This window comes from Phallusia mammillata, chromosome 1 (genome assembly GCF_965637545.1).
Source record: "Phallusia mammillata chromosome 1, kaPhaMamm4.hap1.1, whole genome shotgun sequence".
In the NCBI taxonomy this organism is placed as follows: domain Eukaryota; kingdom Metazoa; phylum Chordata; class Ascidiacea; order Phlebobranchia; family Ascidiidae; genus Phallusia; species Phallusia mammillata.
Window position 1 is genome coordinate 10,794,354 of NC_137252.1, and position 15,679 is coordinate 10,810,032.

General features: G+C 38.4%; 2 protein-coding genes across 2 annotated transcripts; one reads left to right on the top strand and one right to left on the bottom strand.

Annotated features, from left to right (window-relative positions):
* Positions 1–936: 936 nt before the first annotated feature.
* On the bottom strand, positions 937–6,627 carry LOC145229032 (putative aminopeptidase PLBD2). The gene is made up of 12 exons (XM_080094285.1): positions 6,322–6,627; positions 6,027–6,154; positions 5,687–5,793; positions 5,533–5,627; positions 5,039–5,247; positions 4,874–4,965; positions 4,506–4,666; positions 4,191–4,286; positions 4,051–4,122; positions 3,816–3,968; positions 2,437–2,619; positions 937–1,608 (listed from the first exon to the last, which is right to left on the bottom strand). The coding sequence occupies exons 1-12, from the start codon at positions 6,597–6,599 to the stop codon at positions 1,464–1,466; spliced, it is 1,719 nt and encodes a 572-aa protein (XP_079950411.1). The 5' UTR covers positions 6,600–6,627; the 3' UTR covers positions 937–1,463.
* Positions 6,628–7,198: 571 nt separating this feature from the next.
* On the top strand, positions 7,199–15,567 carry LOC145229021 (VWFA and cache domain-containing protein 1-like). The gene is made up of 13 exons (XM_080094273.1): positions 7,199–7,827; positions 7,961–8,178; positions 8,302–8,541; positions 9,048–9,242; positions 9,539–9,975; positions 10,806–11,137; positions 11,344–11,507; positions 11,770–11,916; positions 12,339–12,651; positions 12,902–13,169; positions 13,863–14,034; positions 14,200–14,327; positions 14,531–15,567. Exons 1-13 carry the CDS (start codon positions 7,432–7,434, stop codon positions 15,091–15,093), a joined length of 3,573 nt encoding a protein of 1,190 aa, XP_079950399.1. The 5' UTR covers positions 7,199–7,431; the 3' UTR covers positions 15,094–15,567.
* Positions 15,568–15,679: the final 112 nt, after the last annotated feature.

The following is a 15,679-nucleotide window of genomic DNA, read 5'->3' on the forward strand; positions in this document are numbered from 1 at the left end:
AAAAAATACTCTTTCGCTAAAAATTTGGCTTCGGAAACTGATCCAATAATATTTCGGTCCAGCGCCGTGGTTGCCAACCTTTACTAGTTACGGCCCCATTCTGAGTTGAGTTTATTTTGCTTGGTAAAAGCACAAATGTTGTCGCAATGACACTGAACAATCACCAAGCCGCAAATACCTGCGCAACGCTATGGAGCGCAAAATAGTAAATGACGCAATTGTTGGATTATGATCAAACGCGCTGCAGCTACATCGTTTTATGAACCGTTATGTGGCGGGAGTCCATCAAGGATTGAGATTGGAGCACTGTGAGTATAGGACGACTGAGGGGGAAACGTTGGTGGAACCATTCTTGAGAGCCCTAAACGCTAACCACCCGTGTTGGGAAAGAGGGTGGGGTTCGACAGGATAAGAAACCACCGAACCCAATACATTTAACCTCCCTGTGAACTCACACGTGCAATTAACCCATGTTTGAAAACAACTTTCCGATTTTTGAACATCTCGTGTTAACACTGGTGGCAAGAAGGAAAAACAACGGCTAATATTTGGAGATTCAGCATTACCTGGTTTAACCTAACGTTTCCCAACCGCGGTATTAAATTGGAAACTTAAGGTGAGAAATTTACTTTATATTTTGCATGTGGTTTTTAAATAGACAATTAAACTCTGGGAATATGACCTATTACGTTGATAAATGACCCAATTTTGAAAGATCTTAGGTTGGTTCAACACCTACAATGTAGTGTATTAGGGAGGGAAAAATGAATTGTTATGGGTGGTATTCGTCGAAAAAGGTTAGGAACCACTGCTTAACCTGTGCTCATCTTCTTGATAAAACTGACCTCAAATCATTGAGCGGCGCCTGAAGTCTGTTGGCTGTCAAGCAAATTCAGTCTCATCTCACTCAAATTGCAATTTATTCACGAAACCTAATAACGAAAAGAATTTATTGCACGAATGAACCACAGGCTTCACATAACATTTGCACATGACTTGAAGACAAACCGTGAATTACCAAACCGAGAAAAAAAGTTCTAATTCTGGGATATAATCACTTGTTCCGACCTATGACAGTTGTTAGTAGTAAGGATGGCCAATGTGTTATGTTACAATGAATGTCATCACACACTGATAAATCAATGACCACATACTTATAGGTCAGTAGCCTGAAGTAAAACTAAGGAGTATGCACAAAAAACTGCAAATAACAGAAACTAAAATAAATACAATTTTACGCAGTATATGGCAGCTTCACAAATTCAATATTTTAGCACTCCGTTTGAATTTGGTTCTGGTTTTACATGTCATAACAAAAATGAATGTCCTCATCTCCTCCGAGGTAGATGACTTATAATCACAAAATGCTGATGTAAACTTGCTGATTAATGTGTATGTGTTTGTGACTGTGGCACAGAGTAAAATGAAAATTTGAAAAATATGGAGTCGAATACCGGGAAAAGTTAGTTCCAAGTAACATGGACAGGTTCAAAGTCATAGCGATCAGGCATTCCACGGTGAGACAGATGAGCAAAGGGCGACTCGCTCCACACAAATACAGGTTGTTGGTCGTGAGTGGGACCACATTCTGCAACCATATCGTATTTTCTAAAAATGGTGAAAAAGGCTTTTATGGCAAGCTCCCAAGAAAATCACTTTACGAAACTATAAAGCATATGACCGATATATATTGCTTTTTAGCAACATATGTTGATCCCTTCAGGCTAACAACGTTCTTTTCGGTTGCCTCAATAACCCTAAATTCTTTTTTAATGAAATAAAATAAGATCAAAGTCAGATGGGGTTTCATAGGAGAATAGCATAGCCAGTGTTTTTTTAAGGTGTTTTGGGAGACCGAAACGGGAAAATTCCCGTTTAAGCAAATATGGCTATTTTTTGGTATTTAAATGAAACACTTGCGGTCTCTTAAAACTACTTAGCGGTCACCCAAACCAAGCCTTAAAAAACCCTGAGCATAGCTGCCTTGGGTTCATTATTTTTACTTTCGCTTTACCGCTGCTTTTAGTTAAGCTAAAAAGATCTCTTTTTTTATACTGTATTTTTTATACTGTATAGAAAACTTTTCTACAGTATTCAAAAATGCGTTAATTCTAAATTAAACTTAGGACCGATTCTTTAAGAAGCAAATGCTTCTGACTCAAAATCAGTAGACACTGTGTTGGTGTATTCGAGATATATATCTTTATGTTTATAGGACCGATTCTACTTGTTTTATAGTTACGAGTTATCAATAAAGGTCTATTAAAATACGTTTGATTTTCGTATGCCGAAAAAATGAAACAATGCGTATTTAAAAGCTGATTTGCAGAAAATGGGAACATACTTTGCATCATGGTCGGATCAATGTACTATACTCGTCCCATTACAGAAGTTTGCGAGAAAATTAGCTATAGTAGAGAGTTTTCATAGTTTTACCTTATCATTTCACTGGAGGTAACTTTTACATCTGTAGCACCATGATTTCTAAAACCAAGTGCAGCGATTGGATATTGGCCAGATTGTGGGTTAAGATCGCATCGTGCAGCAATCGTATTTTCACTGCTATACGGTGGCGTGCAGTTACATGCAGACAGGGGGTCATGTTTAAAGTTGTTGTATCTGAAACAAACAAAGTTATAGATTTTTGTTAGACCAGGTGTAAATGGGAAGTGTCATAATGTAAGTCGCCTTCGATTGTAAGCCTTGATATTACTTTATTCTGCTGCTACAGAGTACAGTTATTTGTCGACGATTTCTAGTCACCCAAATAGTTCTACCCAGCAGAGTGCATGTTGACCTGTGAGGTCAACAACCAAAATAATTTTGAGCGCGAAATAAAACAAAAAAAAAGCAGGGATGTGGCAATAATGTCAAAATGACATTAAAAAGTGAGCCACCCCTGATCGTAAGCGGCATAAACGCTGCTTACAACCGAATAAATACGGTATTTTTTCAACCGTTAGCATCCAATTTATTAAACAAAGAGGCGAAAAAGTTTTTTTTATAAAGTAGGGCATATATAGCAAACCAACGCAAATTATAAGCATCAGTGCTGTTTATTCGAAGCAACACTGGCGAAGGAAAAAAACACAACGGAATGCACAGAAAATTTTCGCTGATTGGCGTAAAAAGGGTTAGTCTGTTGCGCTGTTCCATTTTGGGTGTTAATTTTACGCCATCTCGGAGCCACCAAATGTGTTGTTAAACTGTTTGACCTTGAAGCAGGAATTTTATAGGCGCTTTTTACAACAGTAAGGAATCTTGGAACAAAAACATCAAATCACCGAAAACTTAACAACTGTTGACTGAACTGGCATCAATATATTTAAAGATCATCAGTAGGTCATTGAACTCGGTTAAGAAGAGTCTCGGTTGAATAAACGACGACATAAACAGATATCGAAATGAGTCCGAAACTGTTTTCCAACAATTGCTAGCACTCATTTACATACTAATAGACCATAGAGGAAATATACTCGGAGCAATTAATGAAGTCGTTTACGACCTTAACGATTGACTTGACAAACGTTGTTTGGAAACATGTCAACAAAGTACACGTAACCAAATGGTACTCCAAACATACACGTTCTTCATCAGGGGTAGGGGTGTATTTGACATGTACTTGATTAAATTTTAGCAAAAAAGGATTTTAGGTATGCGAGATAAGCATGTTAAAAAAACTGAAAAAAAACGGTAAATTTTATTTTTTAAAGTATGTGTGCGAAAAAAGGCCTTTAAAAACTTTTAAACAGAATGCGTTAGCTAAACCCAACATTTTTTACGAATTAAAAATCAGTGTGGTGTTTTTTTCGTACCTCATTAACTTGATCATGTGACTTAAATCGGAGACTTGTGATTGGTTGCGAGCAAAAATAAGTGCACGAGGGGTCTTGTCGTAAGAAAACCAGTTCCCGTATTTTTTCTCCATCGCTGCTGTGCCACTTTTCTCAAAAATGCTTTTAAAATACCTGATAGAAATATACATGATTATTTCAGCCTGTAATATTTAGGTTACAATACTCTGCCAACAAACCAGTGGGCGTAACTTACGGGCAGTTGTAACTTGGCCAATACATCTGGTTTACAAATACATTGCTTACATCCTTGTACTCAATGGTGCCTCTAAAACGAAAAAACAATTTCCATCACACCTTATGACATGTACAGGCGACAATAAAATCATTACTCACGGAATTTGTTCCAGCAGGTAAAGTAACCCTTCCTCAGTAGGCTTTTGACCAGGTGTGAATTTGTTGTAATCCAAAATCATCCACTGGTTGTTGTATCTATTAAAAAGAGTATTTAAATCATGCCTAAAAGATTAAACAAACTGTTCAAACTGTAACGATTATCAACTAAAATATTGTACTCCCGTTCACGAAAGATGTGTTTGCTCTCTAGCGCTATCTATGGGATACTAACTATGCCCATACCTAACACTATTGGTACTATTGGCAAAGCAGTAAAGAAGTTGACATGTTTCCAGCAATTATTAATGGACTTACGTTCCACTGTTGTATATAGAAAAGATTTCACACCACTCCTCTCCATTTTTGGCCATCCTGTTGGCTGCCATGTTGCGAAATCCTTCCAAAACTGAGTCCTCAGGAGTTACATACTTCCATAGATCGCTGTTGCTATTTCCAATTGTTGTTTCAATTGATACCTGTAAAAAGCTACACTTAATTTACTTCAACACACAAATGCAAAACTTGTTGTGGAATGGTACCAATCAGTAGACAAATTGGTAGCAATCGGTTTTACAACCAAATAGACTATATTGTGCAAAACAAGCTTCTTCCGAAGAAAACAGTCAAATACATCAAAAAGCAGAACAAATCATAAAAAACATGTATTTTTCAAATGTGCTTACCAAGCCTGATGACAGAATATAAAAATCATCCCCAGAATATATTCTTCCTGGTCCTGAGGAAAATGAAGAAGTGTGACCTGGCAAAGGTTTCCCTGAAAAACAAGCACCAGCTAAATTATTTTAGGTATCCCATTACTTTAATCATAGTTTGAACAAGGCACTGACCTTCTGCATCCTTAAAGTTCATTGTATACTTTTTCATTATCCTCAGCATAGAACTGTAAGTAGTCCATGTGTCATGGGCAGCATACAGGTCTTTAAATCCTGGAAGAATCTTGATCAGGGCAGAACATGAACCAGAACCCAAGACATTTTCTGAGGTACCATTTAAAGCAGTTTCCAAGGACTCCAAATCACCATCAACATTGAGCAAACTGTAAGACATAACATGCTACATATAAATTCAGTTAATTCCACAACCAATTTAGCAAGGTTTTTTATGCAATTAACTGAACTATGTGATTAACAGGATGACTTTCTCAACAAATGGCTGCAGTTGAGATGTACCATTCTATGTAAGTAAATGGTATGCTACGATCGAGATTAGTCTGTACATGTGTTTGGATGATTTACAGAGTTTAAAACATATTACAGAGTTTAAATTTGGTCAATAAAGTTGTGTGGTTGTTGACAAAAATACTTTCCTAAACAGTACTTACAACATTCCAAATGGTTTTAATCTAATGCTTAAATCAACTTTTTGGCGATTGTAACCATCCTCCAGGCCTTGCAATTGCAATAAGATGTAATATATCTGTAGAAAAACCATTCAAAAAATTTCAAGGGATTGCTGATGAGGACATTTTTACATACCTGTTCCCAGTAAGGATTGGAGTTCACCATAGATAACATATACTTTAGATTTGTTTCCAGATATTTGTTTAGGTTTGTACAATAAATGCTTGGTGTTTTGCAGAAGTCTAATGTACAAAGAAATATAAAAACAGGAGCACAAAATTGCTACTTTAATAATAATTCATTTGAAAAACATCACCTAATCAAGAAACTAAACATGTGGTCTTCCAGTCTTTAAAGTCTTATTATTCTTAAAAAATATTCAAACCTAATCTAACATTGCCTTGCTGGAAACATGCATGGTAATATATCAATTATAAACTATGGTATGTTAATTAATTAAGAATCTTTTTCCCACCTTTCAGTTCATTTTCAATTCTATCATCAATCATGTCCTTCGTTACATAACCCTCTGCATAGCCTGCAGCATATGCTTGCATGCTGTTGTTGTACAAACTGTTTGTGTTGACTTCCAAATGAGACCACCTGCAAGAAAAGAATACATTTGATTTGTAGCGATTGTGATTATAAAGTCAAGTGAGCCAATTTCATGAACAACTATTGCAAAATTTGCACAATTATACTGCAATCGGTCATAAAAAAATCACAAATACACCCCACATATCTTGTAGAAATTATGCAAAATATTTTACCCAGTGGTTTGAATGTCATTTTTGAACTTAATTGTTGAAACTGCTGTATCGAAATTTTCATTTGACAGTTGTTTCACAACAGCATCATTGTTATTTTCAACGAAAAAGCCAAATTCATCTTGGTTATGCGGGCTTGGTTTGCTCATATGTTTTACATTTTCATGTAAGTCAAATGTTGTCCCTTGTTGCAACAACATCAGCACAAAAATCACAACAGGAACTTCCATTTTCCAAATATGTAAAAACAATCTAAAAACCACAAAAATGTCCATTGACATTTGACAAGAGCCTAAGTGTTTAAAGAGGAAATTGAAGTATATAAACACAAGTGTAAATATGTTTAAACTGTTGCTACTTAAAGTTGAAAGGTTTCGTTTGCGGCCTTTTCCTACAGTAACAAATTATAGGTAATGGATGCAAATAGGAATTTTACTGGCAATCGGGACTTCCGCTGTACAGTATAAATTAACCAAGCAGTGATCAACTGAGGAAACAGGAAATAGGTAAGTTTGTCTCAGAAAACGTGCAACGCATCTACCCACGTTAGGCCACTGAGGAGACTTTACCCAAACAAACATCCTTAGCTATGGCTAGCATATGAGAACTCTAGGCTAGAGCTGATTAACTTCAACTGATACAAGGCATACGAATTGTGAGACAATCAGGCTCAAGCGAACAACATATCAAACGATCGCAGTACATGCTCAGTAAGTCAGAGGGTTAAATCGCGAGGCTATGTTTTGTGGTCTTGTGACCAAAACTAGATGTTTGCCAACCATTAAACGTATTTGCAAATAGCAAATAAAAACAAATGTCAGGAAATCAAAAGTTCCTTTTTGTTCAAAGAAGCAAACATAGTAAAAACTGCCAATAAGAATTGTTTTATTTTTCAGCTTTCTGGTGCCAATTATTACGTCATAGTGATTAAAAATCAGCAAGCAATTAGCACTTGATAAGAACGCGTTGCAGGTGTCGCTGATATGCACTTGCAAGAGAACTGCTGAACTATCATGATTTCAACCAAAGATCTACAATCAGGGTTTAGTTTCAAAGCTGTTTTCAAATCGAGAGACATTTGCTTCTAACGTCGGTTTGCGCCAGACGAAGAAAATGAACTTTAGTGCATCTTTGAGAAGTTACTGTTTGGTGCTGATTTGTATGTACATGTTTGGAAAGTTGTTTGCCTTGGAAATTAGCACTTCAAGTGTACAGAATTTTCGCAACGCAATTCGTTCCATTCGCGACGAGGTTATGGGTGCTTCTACGTTTCAAACGCATATAAACGATGTTGTAAATTTGGAGCGTGTCCAACTGGACGGCAAGAAAATTACACTACAGGTAGCGCAAGGTCTCAGTAGTACCTTTATGGAAAGGCAAGAGGCCTTGAACAGATTAAGTAATGCAGTCAAAGTCTCCTTATCACAGCCCGAAGGTATGAAGCCTATCCGAAAGTGCTGCAAGCTGTCGGATGATCAAAGTCGATACGATTCTAGGTTTCATACTGTGGTGAGTGAAGTATTCAAAATGTCATTGTTTAAGTGTCTTATTGTTTAACTTTAAACACTTTTTTCTCAAAAATTAGACATACAGGACCTTGTAAGTCAACACTTTGTTTTGACAACATTGTTAAAATTAACAGATGGATACAAATCAGAAGTGCAGCATTTTGGCGCCTACAGCACCCGATGTCAAGAAAACGCCAGGACAGGCGTTTCTGGACGCTGCAGTGGAGAATATTCAGGCACATCCAGGGTTAAAATGGCAGTACTTTGGCTCAGAGGAAGGAGTATTTACTCGATTTCCGTCTTCCCCAGTCGGAAGTTGCAACACCACTTATGATAACCGATACCGTCCCTGGTAGGATTCATTAAATAAGTTTTTGTTGGCATAGGCAAACACATGCTAGTTTTCAAATTGGAAAATTGTTACTAATTACAAAAAGGGCTCTTGGTCATTCCAAGTAAAATTGTGTTTTTACAGGTATGTACAAGCAAGTGCAACCAAACCGAAAGACGTTGTAGTGGTGATTGACCGTTCTGCCTCAATGAAAGATTTCGGTAAAATGGAATCCGCCAAAAACGCTGCTAAAACAGTCCTATCTACTCTTACTCCTAACGATCGAGCCACAGTCATTACATTTTCAAATGAGGCATATGCTCTGGGGTCAGCTAAGTCGGCTCGTGCTGTGTCATCAAAATATTTTGTGGACAACAACTATGTGTAAGTAGAAATAATCGATAAATTTCAACTGTAAATATTTCCTAGGTCGAATACCGATTTTCGCATACTGTTAGTGAAAATACGTCTAACCAATGACGTCCTCAATATTGCTCATACATTTTCGAATGTTTTCTTATTGATTGCCCGTGTGCAAATCATGGAATTACATTTGAAATGGATTGCAATAACTACAACCCTAAATAAGTCACACAGTATAAAAGTACATATTTATGTGTCAACAAGCCAACAAGGCCCCTCATCACAAAAGGACACAAATTCAGATTGTATGGAACTGAACGTTAGCTATTGTGCTTGTGCAACCAACATTTAAGTCGCAAAACATAAAGTGAATTGAAGCGTACTTTGATACAACAAAGATTTTCACTATGTGGCCAGCCAAGTATTTATCCAATTTTAATGTGGCTTTTCATTGTCTCAATGTTAGGTTACCCTCATTTCGCCTATTTCATTACAAAAAAAAACATAAAAAGGTTGATTTTTTTCAGCGAACATAAGAACACCTCATGTTTCCGCCATACTTTAGCTACAGCTACACCGATGAACATCCATCGCTTGGTGGAAGTTGTCAACTTGATTGTGCCGTACGGGGAGACCTACTATGGCAAGGCTTTGACTCTAGCATTCGATTTTCTAAAGGAAGCGTACCTAAGAGACATAAAAGATCACGAATCGTTGTCAGGGTAAAAAACAAAATTCTTTACCTTGTACTGTTAATTTTTTTGCACTACATTTAAATTTTATGGTAATATATTTATTAACTAGCATATAGAGGATGTGTGACGGCAATATATAAAATGTTTTTTTTTATGTTTTTTCGAGGTAGATCACTAATAGACACACACAATAATAACATTTAACGTCAGAAGAAATACTATAGAGGTAATTACAGTCCAACCTCACGACCGAATTAAGTGAGCTTCACTGTTAAAAAGTTATTTGCTGGTCTAACAAATAGCTGTTTTTTTACTTTAAATAGACACACAGTAGATGAAATCACTCGCTCCCGTGACCGCGTTATACTATTTCTATCCGACGGTGAACCAACGGATTCCCCACGAAAAATCTTTAACCTCATTCGCGACAGAAACCGAGAAATGGCCAACAGCGTCGTAATGCTTTGCTTCGCCCTCGGCAGTGGAACCTTCGGCGCCGCTCTTAAACGTATGGCCACCCAAAAGTTTGGTTGGACGCCACAAGACGCCATACCGGCCCCGACGCCGGGATTATTTCACCATGTGGTGGATGTTCAGCATTTGCGATTTGCAATGGGATCCTACTATAATTTCTTCTCGAAACATCGTGGTTCAAATGAGAAGCAGTTTCATGGAATGCCTGTAATATGGAGTGTTCCGTACTACGACGCTGGAGGAATAGGAATGGTTCTTACTGTTGCGACCCCAGTTGCTATTGACGGTAAGATATGTGTGCAAGTTTTGTGCTTGTAATTCGACATTCGGTGAGCTTTACCTAGTCTGATGTTGCTTAGTTGGTTGAGCGCCAGCCTCGAATGGGTTCCTATCATACTTTTGGAAATGTAACCTCTAATGTTTGAGTGACCGACTTGATTTGTTAATACGCCTTTAGTAGGCCCGGCGTAAATGTATGCTAGTGTGTCGAAATCGATGGTTTGCATGAACGCTTCAGGGCCAGAAACGAATCTGTGTTTATCTTGGATGATATGTGCAAATTTGTTGTTGGGATAAACAATGTCTAAATGGCACATCTTTACCAATCCAGTTGAACCCAGTTAGTAGATAGCTTTTTCGCCAATCTATCGCTTAGTGTTGTTGTTGTATGAATGTCAAATCGAAATATCCGCTATTCATTTTTTGCCAACCTTTTCGTGTTTTGCGCCAACATGGCGTATTTAAATGAGTCTTCCGCTTTCGAAACAGGAAGCACATGTTGACGTCCGCTCATGGACGGTTTTGTGTGTAAGATAGCAACGGATGTAGCTTTTCGAATGCTCACATAAAAAAACTTTATAAAAACTTTGTTCCCTGGCCCAAATTCCTGTTTAGGACGGACTGCACTGCTGTTATAGGCAGTTTTATTTCAGTGTCTTATAGGCCTGGCTGAATGGTAGTCATTTCTTGGTGTACGACTGTTTTAAACCATGTACTTGCTTGATTGCATGGTTGACTCACATTGCTAAATTGCCCTGGGACCAAATACTGTCACGGTGATATAGGAATCACCACATATCACTCAACTACATTTTCAAACTTCCATTTGTTTTCCAGGCAAACTACGGGGAGTAGTGGGCGTTGATGTCACCATGCACGAGCTCTTTGCCGACATAACGTACTTTCGTGTGGCAGCACATACTACTTATGCATTTCTGGTCGACACTGCAGGCCGAGTGTTAATGCATCCCTTTTTACCAGCTCCAGCTGCGGTCTATGACGACCCAGTGATTACAGGCATTGATGCGTTTGAACGAACCGACGAGGTTAGACGTTTTATCAAAAGAACTTTGCATTCTGTTGAGCTGGGACTTGGGCCGGAAGGAAACCCAGCGACAAGCAATGACGTATTCAGTGGAGTTTTTCGCACTATTCGTGTCCTTCCAGTGGTTAGTGTATTGTTCATTTACCGTGTGTATGTAAATATGGAGGAGGTTGAATGTTATTTTAGCGTATCTTCTCTTATAGGCATTTATATTGTGTTGTAGCTGCAAGTTTTATTTTGCGACCAAATCAACTTTCACACAAACTAAAGGAACCGAAGTCATTTTTCTGCCCGCTTCTGTCATCTTAGAAACAACTTTGTTGTCCACAGGAGCACAAAGCAGTCAACGTTCATAATGCCACTCTTACATACTCCTGCGCAAGTGTGGGTGGCACTCAGTTCGTCCTCTGTATTGTGGTCGAAGCCAACGTCACGTCGGTCACAAACCTGGGATTGCAACCAATACCAACCGACTTCGAATTTCTTTACCACAGGTACACTATGGCACGATCCCAGTTTTAATATGGGCAATATACAACACTTCTAATACTTATGGCCAGTAATAAATTAACTTAGCTCAAATTCCTGGGATACATATACGGTACAAATCCGTGATTTCTTATTATTCCAAGAGCTTTCCAAGTCAATGTAAAGACCGAATGATTTTGACTTAGCGCCTCTCGAGTTTCTTGGTATCTGATTAGTTAGTTTTTATCTCGAAAGTACAACTTTCATCACCGTATCCAATTTGCTCAGGTTTGATTTGGTGAAACCTACCAAAGTGTGTCGTCATCAAAATCAGGTTGTAACTGAAAATCGTACCTCAGTGACGTTTGCACCTTCATCGTTTGTGGACAGTGGAAAGTATTCGGAATTACCCGAAACCGTGGATCTAATTAACGGGTGAGTTTGGGGTTAAAAATGTTTAGAATAGTGATTCTTAAACTGTGTGCCGCGGTACACTACTTCGCCGTGAAAAAATTCCAAGAGTGTCACGAAATAACTTATTCGCTATTTTGAAAAGTGGAAACATTCTTTGGTGTTTTGGGACTACTTTGGTGGAATGCTAGCGTGCACGAAAACGGTTAAAAGCTTTTATTTGTGTTGTTGATAAAAAAAGCTTTTGTTTGTTGACCTGCAAAGTCTGTGCCAACAACTTAAACAATACTTTATAAATAGGCAAAACTGCAAGTGTTCTGTTTGGCCAAGTTCACTGACTTAATGTTTCAGTTCAGTAACATTTCCCGTCATTTGAATTGAATTTGGTAATCAATTGCACAGAAGGGTTTCAATTGTTTATGTGCCATCGCTTACACATGTTGCAGCTACCATCAATACATGACCACAGGCAAATACGCGAACGCCGACGCCCCTCGATTTCGCCCGGGCGTTCGAAGCTCCCTGTTGGCCACGTGGGTACTAGAGAGCATCTGGTTGAAATTGCGTCGTACACCGACGTCATACACGATGCAATCGATGAAGGATCACGTGACTTGGCTGTATATCGGCACCGAGCAGGGAACGATGCGCATATTTCCCGGCAGTGAGCTTCCGAAACTGTACAATCCCGTACACAGGCCCTGGTATGAGCTGGGACACTCTCTCATCACTGACACCTTCGTGAAACGCCTGAAACAGGTTGATATTTTATGAATGATGTAGTATGTGCACTACCGAACTAAAAAATAGTTTTGGATAAACATACACAATGCTATACTTTACGCACTTCACATAAAAGAGTATGACATACAGTAAATAAACACACCTTTTTGAAGTCTTTAAAGAAGTATTTGTTATCACTTCTAAAGGTTCAAGTAACACTTTTTTTCCAATAATAAAGCAAAACGTACTTGTCAATACATTTTATGTTGGTCCGTTTTTTCATCAGGAAACAACAGATACTCTGCACGACGCTGTGCTCGCCGCCGTTTCCCCGCCTTACCTCGATGCTAACGGACAAGGGCTTGTTATCACCGTCAGTAGAGGAATAGTGGAACCACCGCCCACCGGACAGACCGAATCGAAAGAGCGCCCTCCTCATGTTTTCGGCGTCATGGGTGCCGATATATTCCTGTCGTACTTGGAAAGCTTGCTGAAAGAAACAGTGGCAGAATGCAATGAAAAGTCTCAGACCTGTATGGTACTCGATAAATCAGGTAGATAAATTATGTTGGTACTATAAAGCTGGGATATACGAAAATCGTCCTGAATTACGCGCGTTTAATGCAAATCTTTTTTAGTTCTATTTGAACAAGATACTGACGATGCCAATAGGCGAAATATAGATTTTTTAATTATTATCAACTGATTCTACTTCTTTGGAAACTTGTTTCCATATTTAGAATTATACTTGAAACAGACAGTGATCGTCGATAAGTATGCTGCTTGTCAGAGGGCCAGATATCGTTCAGTCAAATGATTCTAAGTTTTTTAGAGACTGTTTTTATTTCTTGGTTAGAACTTACATTGACATTATAGTGGCGAAATACATTTTTAATATTTATTACATTTTTATTATGTGTATAAAGTAAACAAAAACGGAGACTGTGCCTGTTAATACTGTTGCTAAAATCTGTAAATTTATTCTTGATACTCTTGATCAGTGGTTCTCAAACTTTTTTATTGTCGGGGCCAAATGATACTTTTTTAAGTGTGTAGGGAGCCGCAAAAAACGAAACCTTGTGAAAATCACTAAAGATTATGACTTTAAAAGCTAAAATAGCAATCTTTGGTGGTTTTCTGAGGTCTGGTGCGAGCCGCAAAATGAGCAGTTGGGAGCCGCATGCGGCCCTGAAAACCGAGTTTGAGAACCACTGCTCTTGATCATTAAACGTAGCGTTATGCGATAGGCTTTGTCATCTACGATCGTCGTTTATCTTCACACGAACCAGACGCCATCGCCTTTGCTTCCAAAACTGGTTATCACGTGACTCATGCAAATAGTTACGTGGCTTCGACTCTCATCAAGAAAAGAATCCTGGTGCGACGTAAATGTATTGACCTTGCATCAGTAACGCACAAGTAAGTGATGAAAAAAGAGACTGTTCATCGACATTTTATGTGAGGTACAATTTAGAATAAATACTAATGGTATGGTTCGGGACCGGCATTAGACATTTCTTTGCATTAAATAAGATATCAATTGTTTTTTGTTTTGTCATCTGAAATTAATTGCAAGCTTTACAGGGTCGGGCATACAATCGACCTGCAGCGCATGCGCCAAGTTGCTCTTTCACTTCCGTTTTCCATATCGGAAGTTGCTGGAACCAACGTCATTTTGCTTGTCGTACCATTGGCTTACACTTCCACAAGTGGTACGTGGTGTTCATTTATAAATTTTAAATAACAGGTTTTTAAAATCTGGGTAATATAATCAGTGTGTTGCCTTGTTTGCCACTATAATGTGTTGTAATTGATTAACAAAACAGCTAACGGAGTACCAACAGGTTTTCTAAACGCCCACATACCATAATATCAACATAGCATGTCGGTTTACTTTTTGAATATTTGCAAACAGACGCTGAGTGTAGACTCCATCAGTCAGATTATGCCCGATGCCTTGAAACGAAAGCTGAATCGTGTGAATCGCCTTGTATGGACATGTACGGCGCCACAGAGCACTACCACGCCTGCTTGAACTTGTACAACCATACCTGGGTGGGTGATCCACCGCCTTGCTTTCCTGACAAATTCACTTCCAGCAGGCCAGCGTCTAGTAACGTAGACCAATTGATTGTTACCAAACCAGATCTGACTCAAAGTCCTTTGGTCGTGCTAGATGCCATTGATCCTGGAACGCTGTTGGTGTGTAGACATGAGATTGAAAGCGGTTACATCTTGCTTCCTCGTACGGACCATAAACCAGCAGTGGTTGTTAATAGCGACGACGTGGTAAAAGTTCAATTCACAGCAAAGAAAAAGTTTATACTGTATATGGTTGGTGTGGTAATGCTTCTTACTTCAATAACCGTTGGATTGAACAGGACTCGCTTAAAACGACTGCTGTGTAAAAAGAATAGCCCAACCGAAGGTGACTCACGGGTTGAAATGAATGAGCTTACTACTGCCCATCGTACGTGATGTTCCAATCGTTGTACGTGGTTTGTTTTCTTTGGATATTGCTTACTTACGCATGAACTTTGTGTTGAGAATCCAATTCTCGTTTCTTTGAACTATTTATTTCACCACATTGGATTGGCGTAAATGTTTACAATTTGTACTGCCATTCTCTTTGCAAATATATTTTTTGTACCTGTTGTAAAAAAGGGTTACCAGCTTTTTCCGTACAAAGTTTTTCACAATTCCTAAGTTTTCAGACGGTTTGTATAAATTCCGAACCTTTTTAGTGGAAGAGTGACTTCTCTCTAGTCTTTGGTAATCATAAACGCACAAAAAATGCAGCATTGATGCAGTAAAGCACACATTTATTTACTGGCTAACAGTAACGGTTTGTAGCAATTAATGTTTGCTATGCTCTCAAATGTTTGCACTTCTATTTGCAACACTGGCATCGCGAACTTTGGTCACTTGCACCATTAAACAAGCTAACAATGTGTTTGGAAAACGTTTCGCAGCAATTAGAAACCTAACAAAAAGATCCTGCGTATGGTTTATGCTGTAATGAAAAACACCAGACATTTGGCTTAGAAACAGTCAGGTTAGAGTT

Excerpts from the sequence above, each read along its gene's own strand:
- LOC145229032 (XM_080094285.1), bottom strand. The coding sequence starts at position 6,599 with ATGTCAATGGACATTTTTGTGGTTTTTAGATTGTTTTTACATATTTGG. Across the intron at positions 4,667-4,873 it reads ATATTCTGTCATCAGGCTTG|GTATCAATTGAAACAACAAT; the intron begins GTAAGCACATTT and ends AGCTTTTTACAG. Across the intron at positions 4,287-4,505 it reads TCTATATACAACAGTGGAAC|ATACAACAACCAGTGGATGA; the intron begins GTAAGTCCATTA and ends TCTTTTTAATAG.
- LOC145229021 (XM_080094273.1), top strand. The coding sequence starts at position 7,432 with ATGAACTTTAGTGCATCTTTGAGAAGTTACTGTTTGGTGCTGATTTGT. Across the intron at positions 9,243-9,538 it reads GATCACGAATCGTTGTCAGG|ACACACAGTAGATGAAATCA; the intron begins GTAAAAAACAAA and ends TACTTTAAATAG. Across the intron at positions 11,917-12,338 it reads ACCGTGGATCTAATTAACGG|CTACCATCAATACATGACCA; the intron begins GTGAGTTTGGGG and ends CACATGTTGCAG.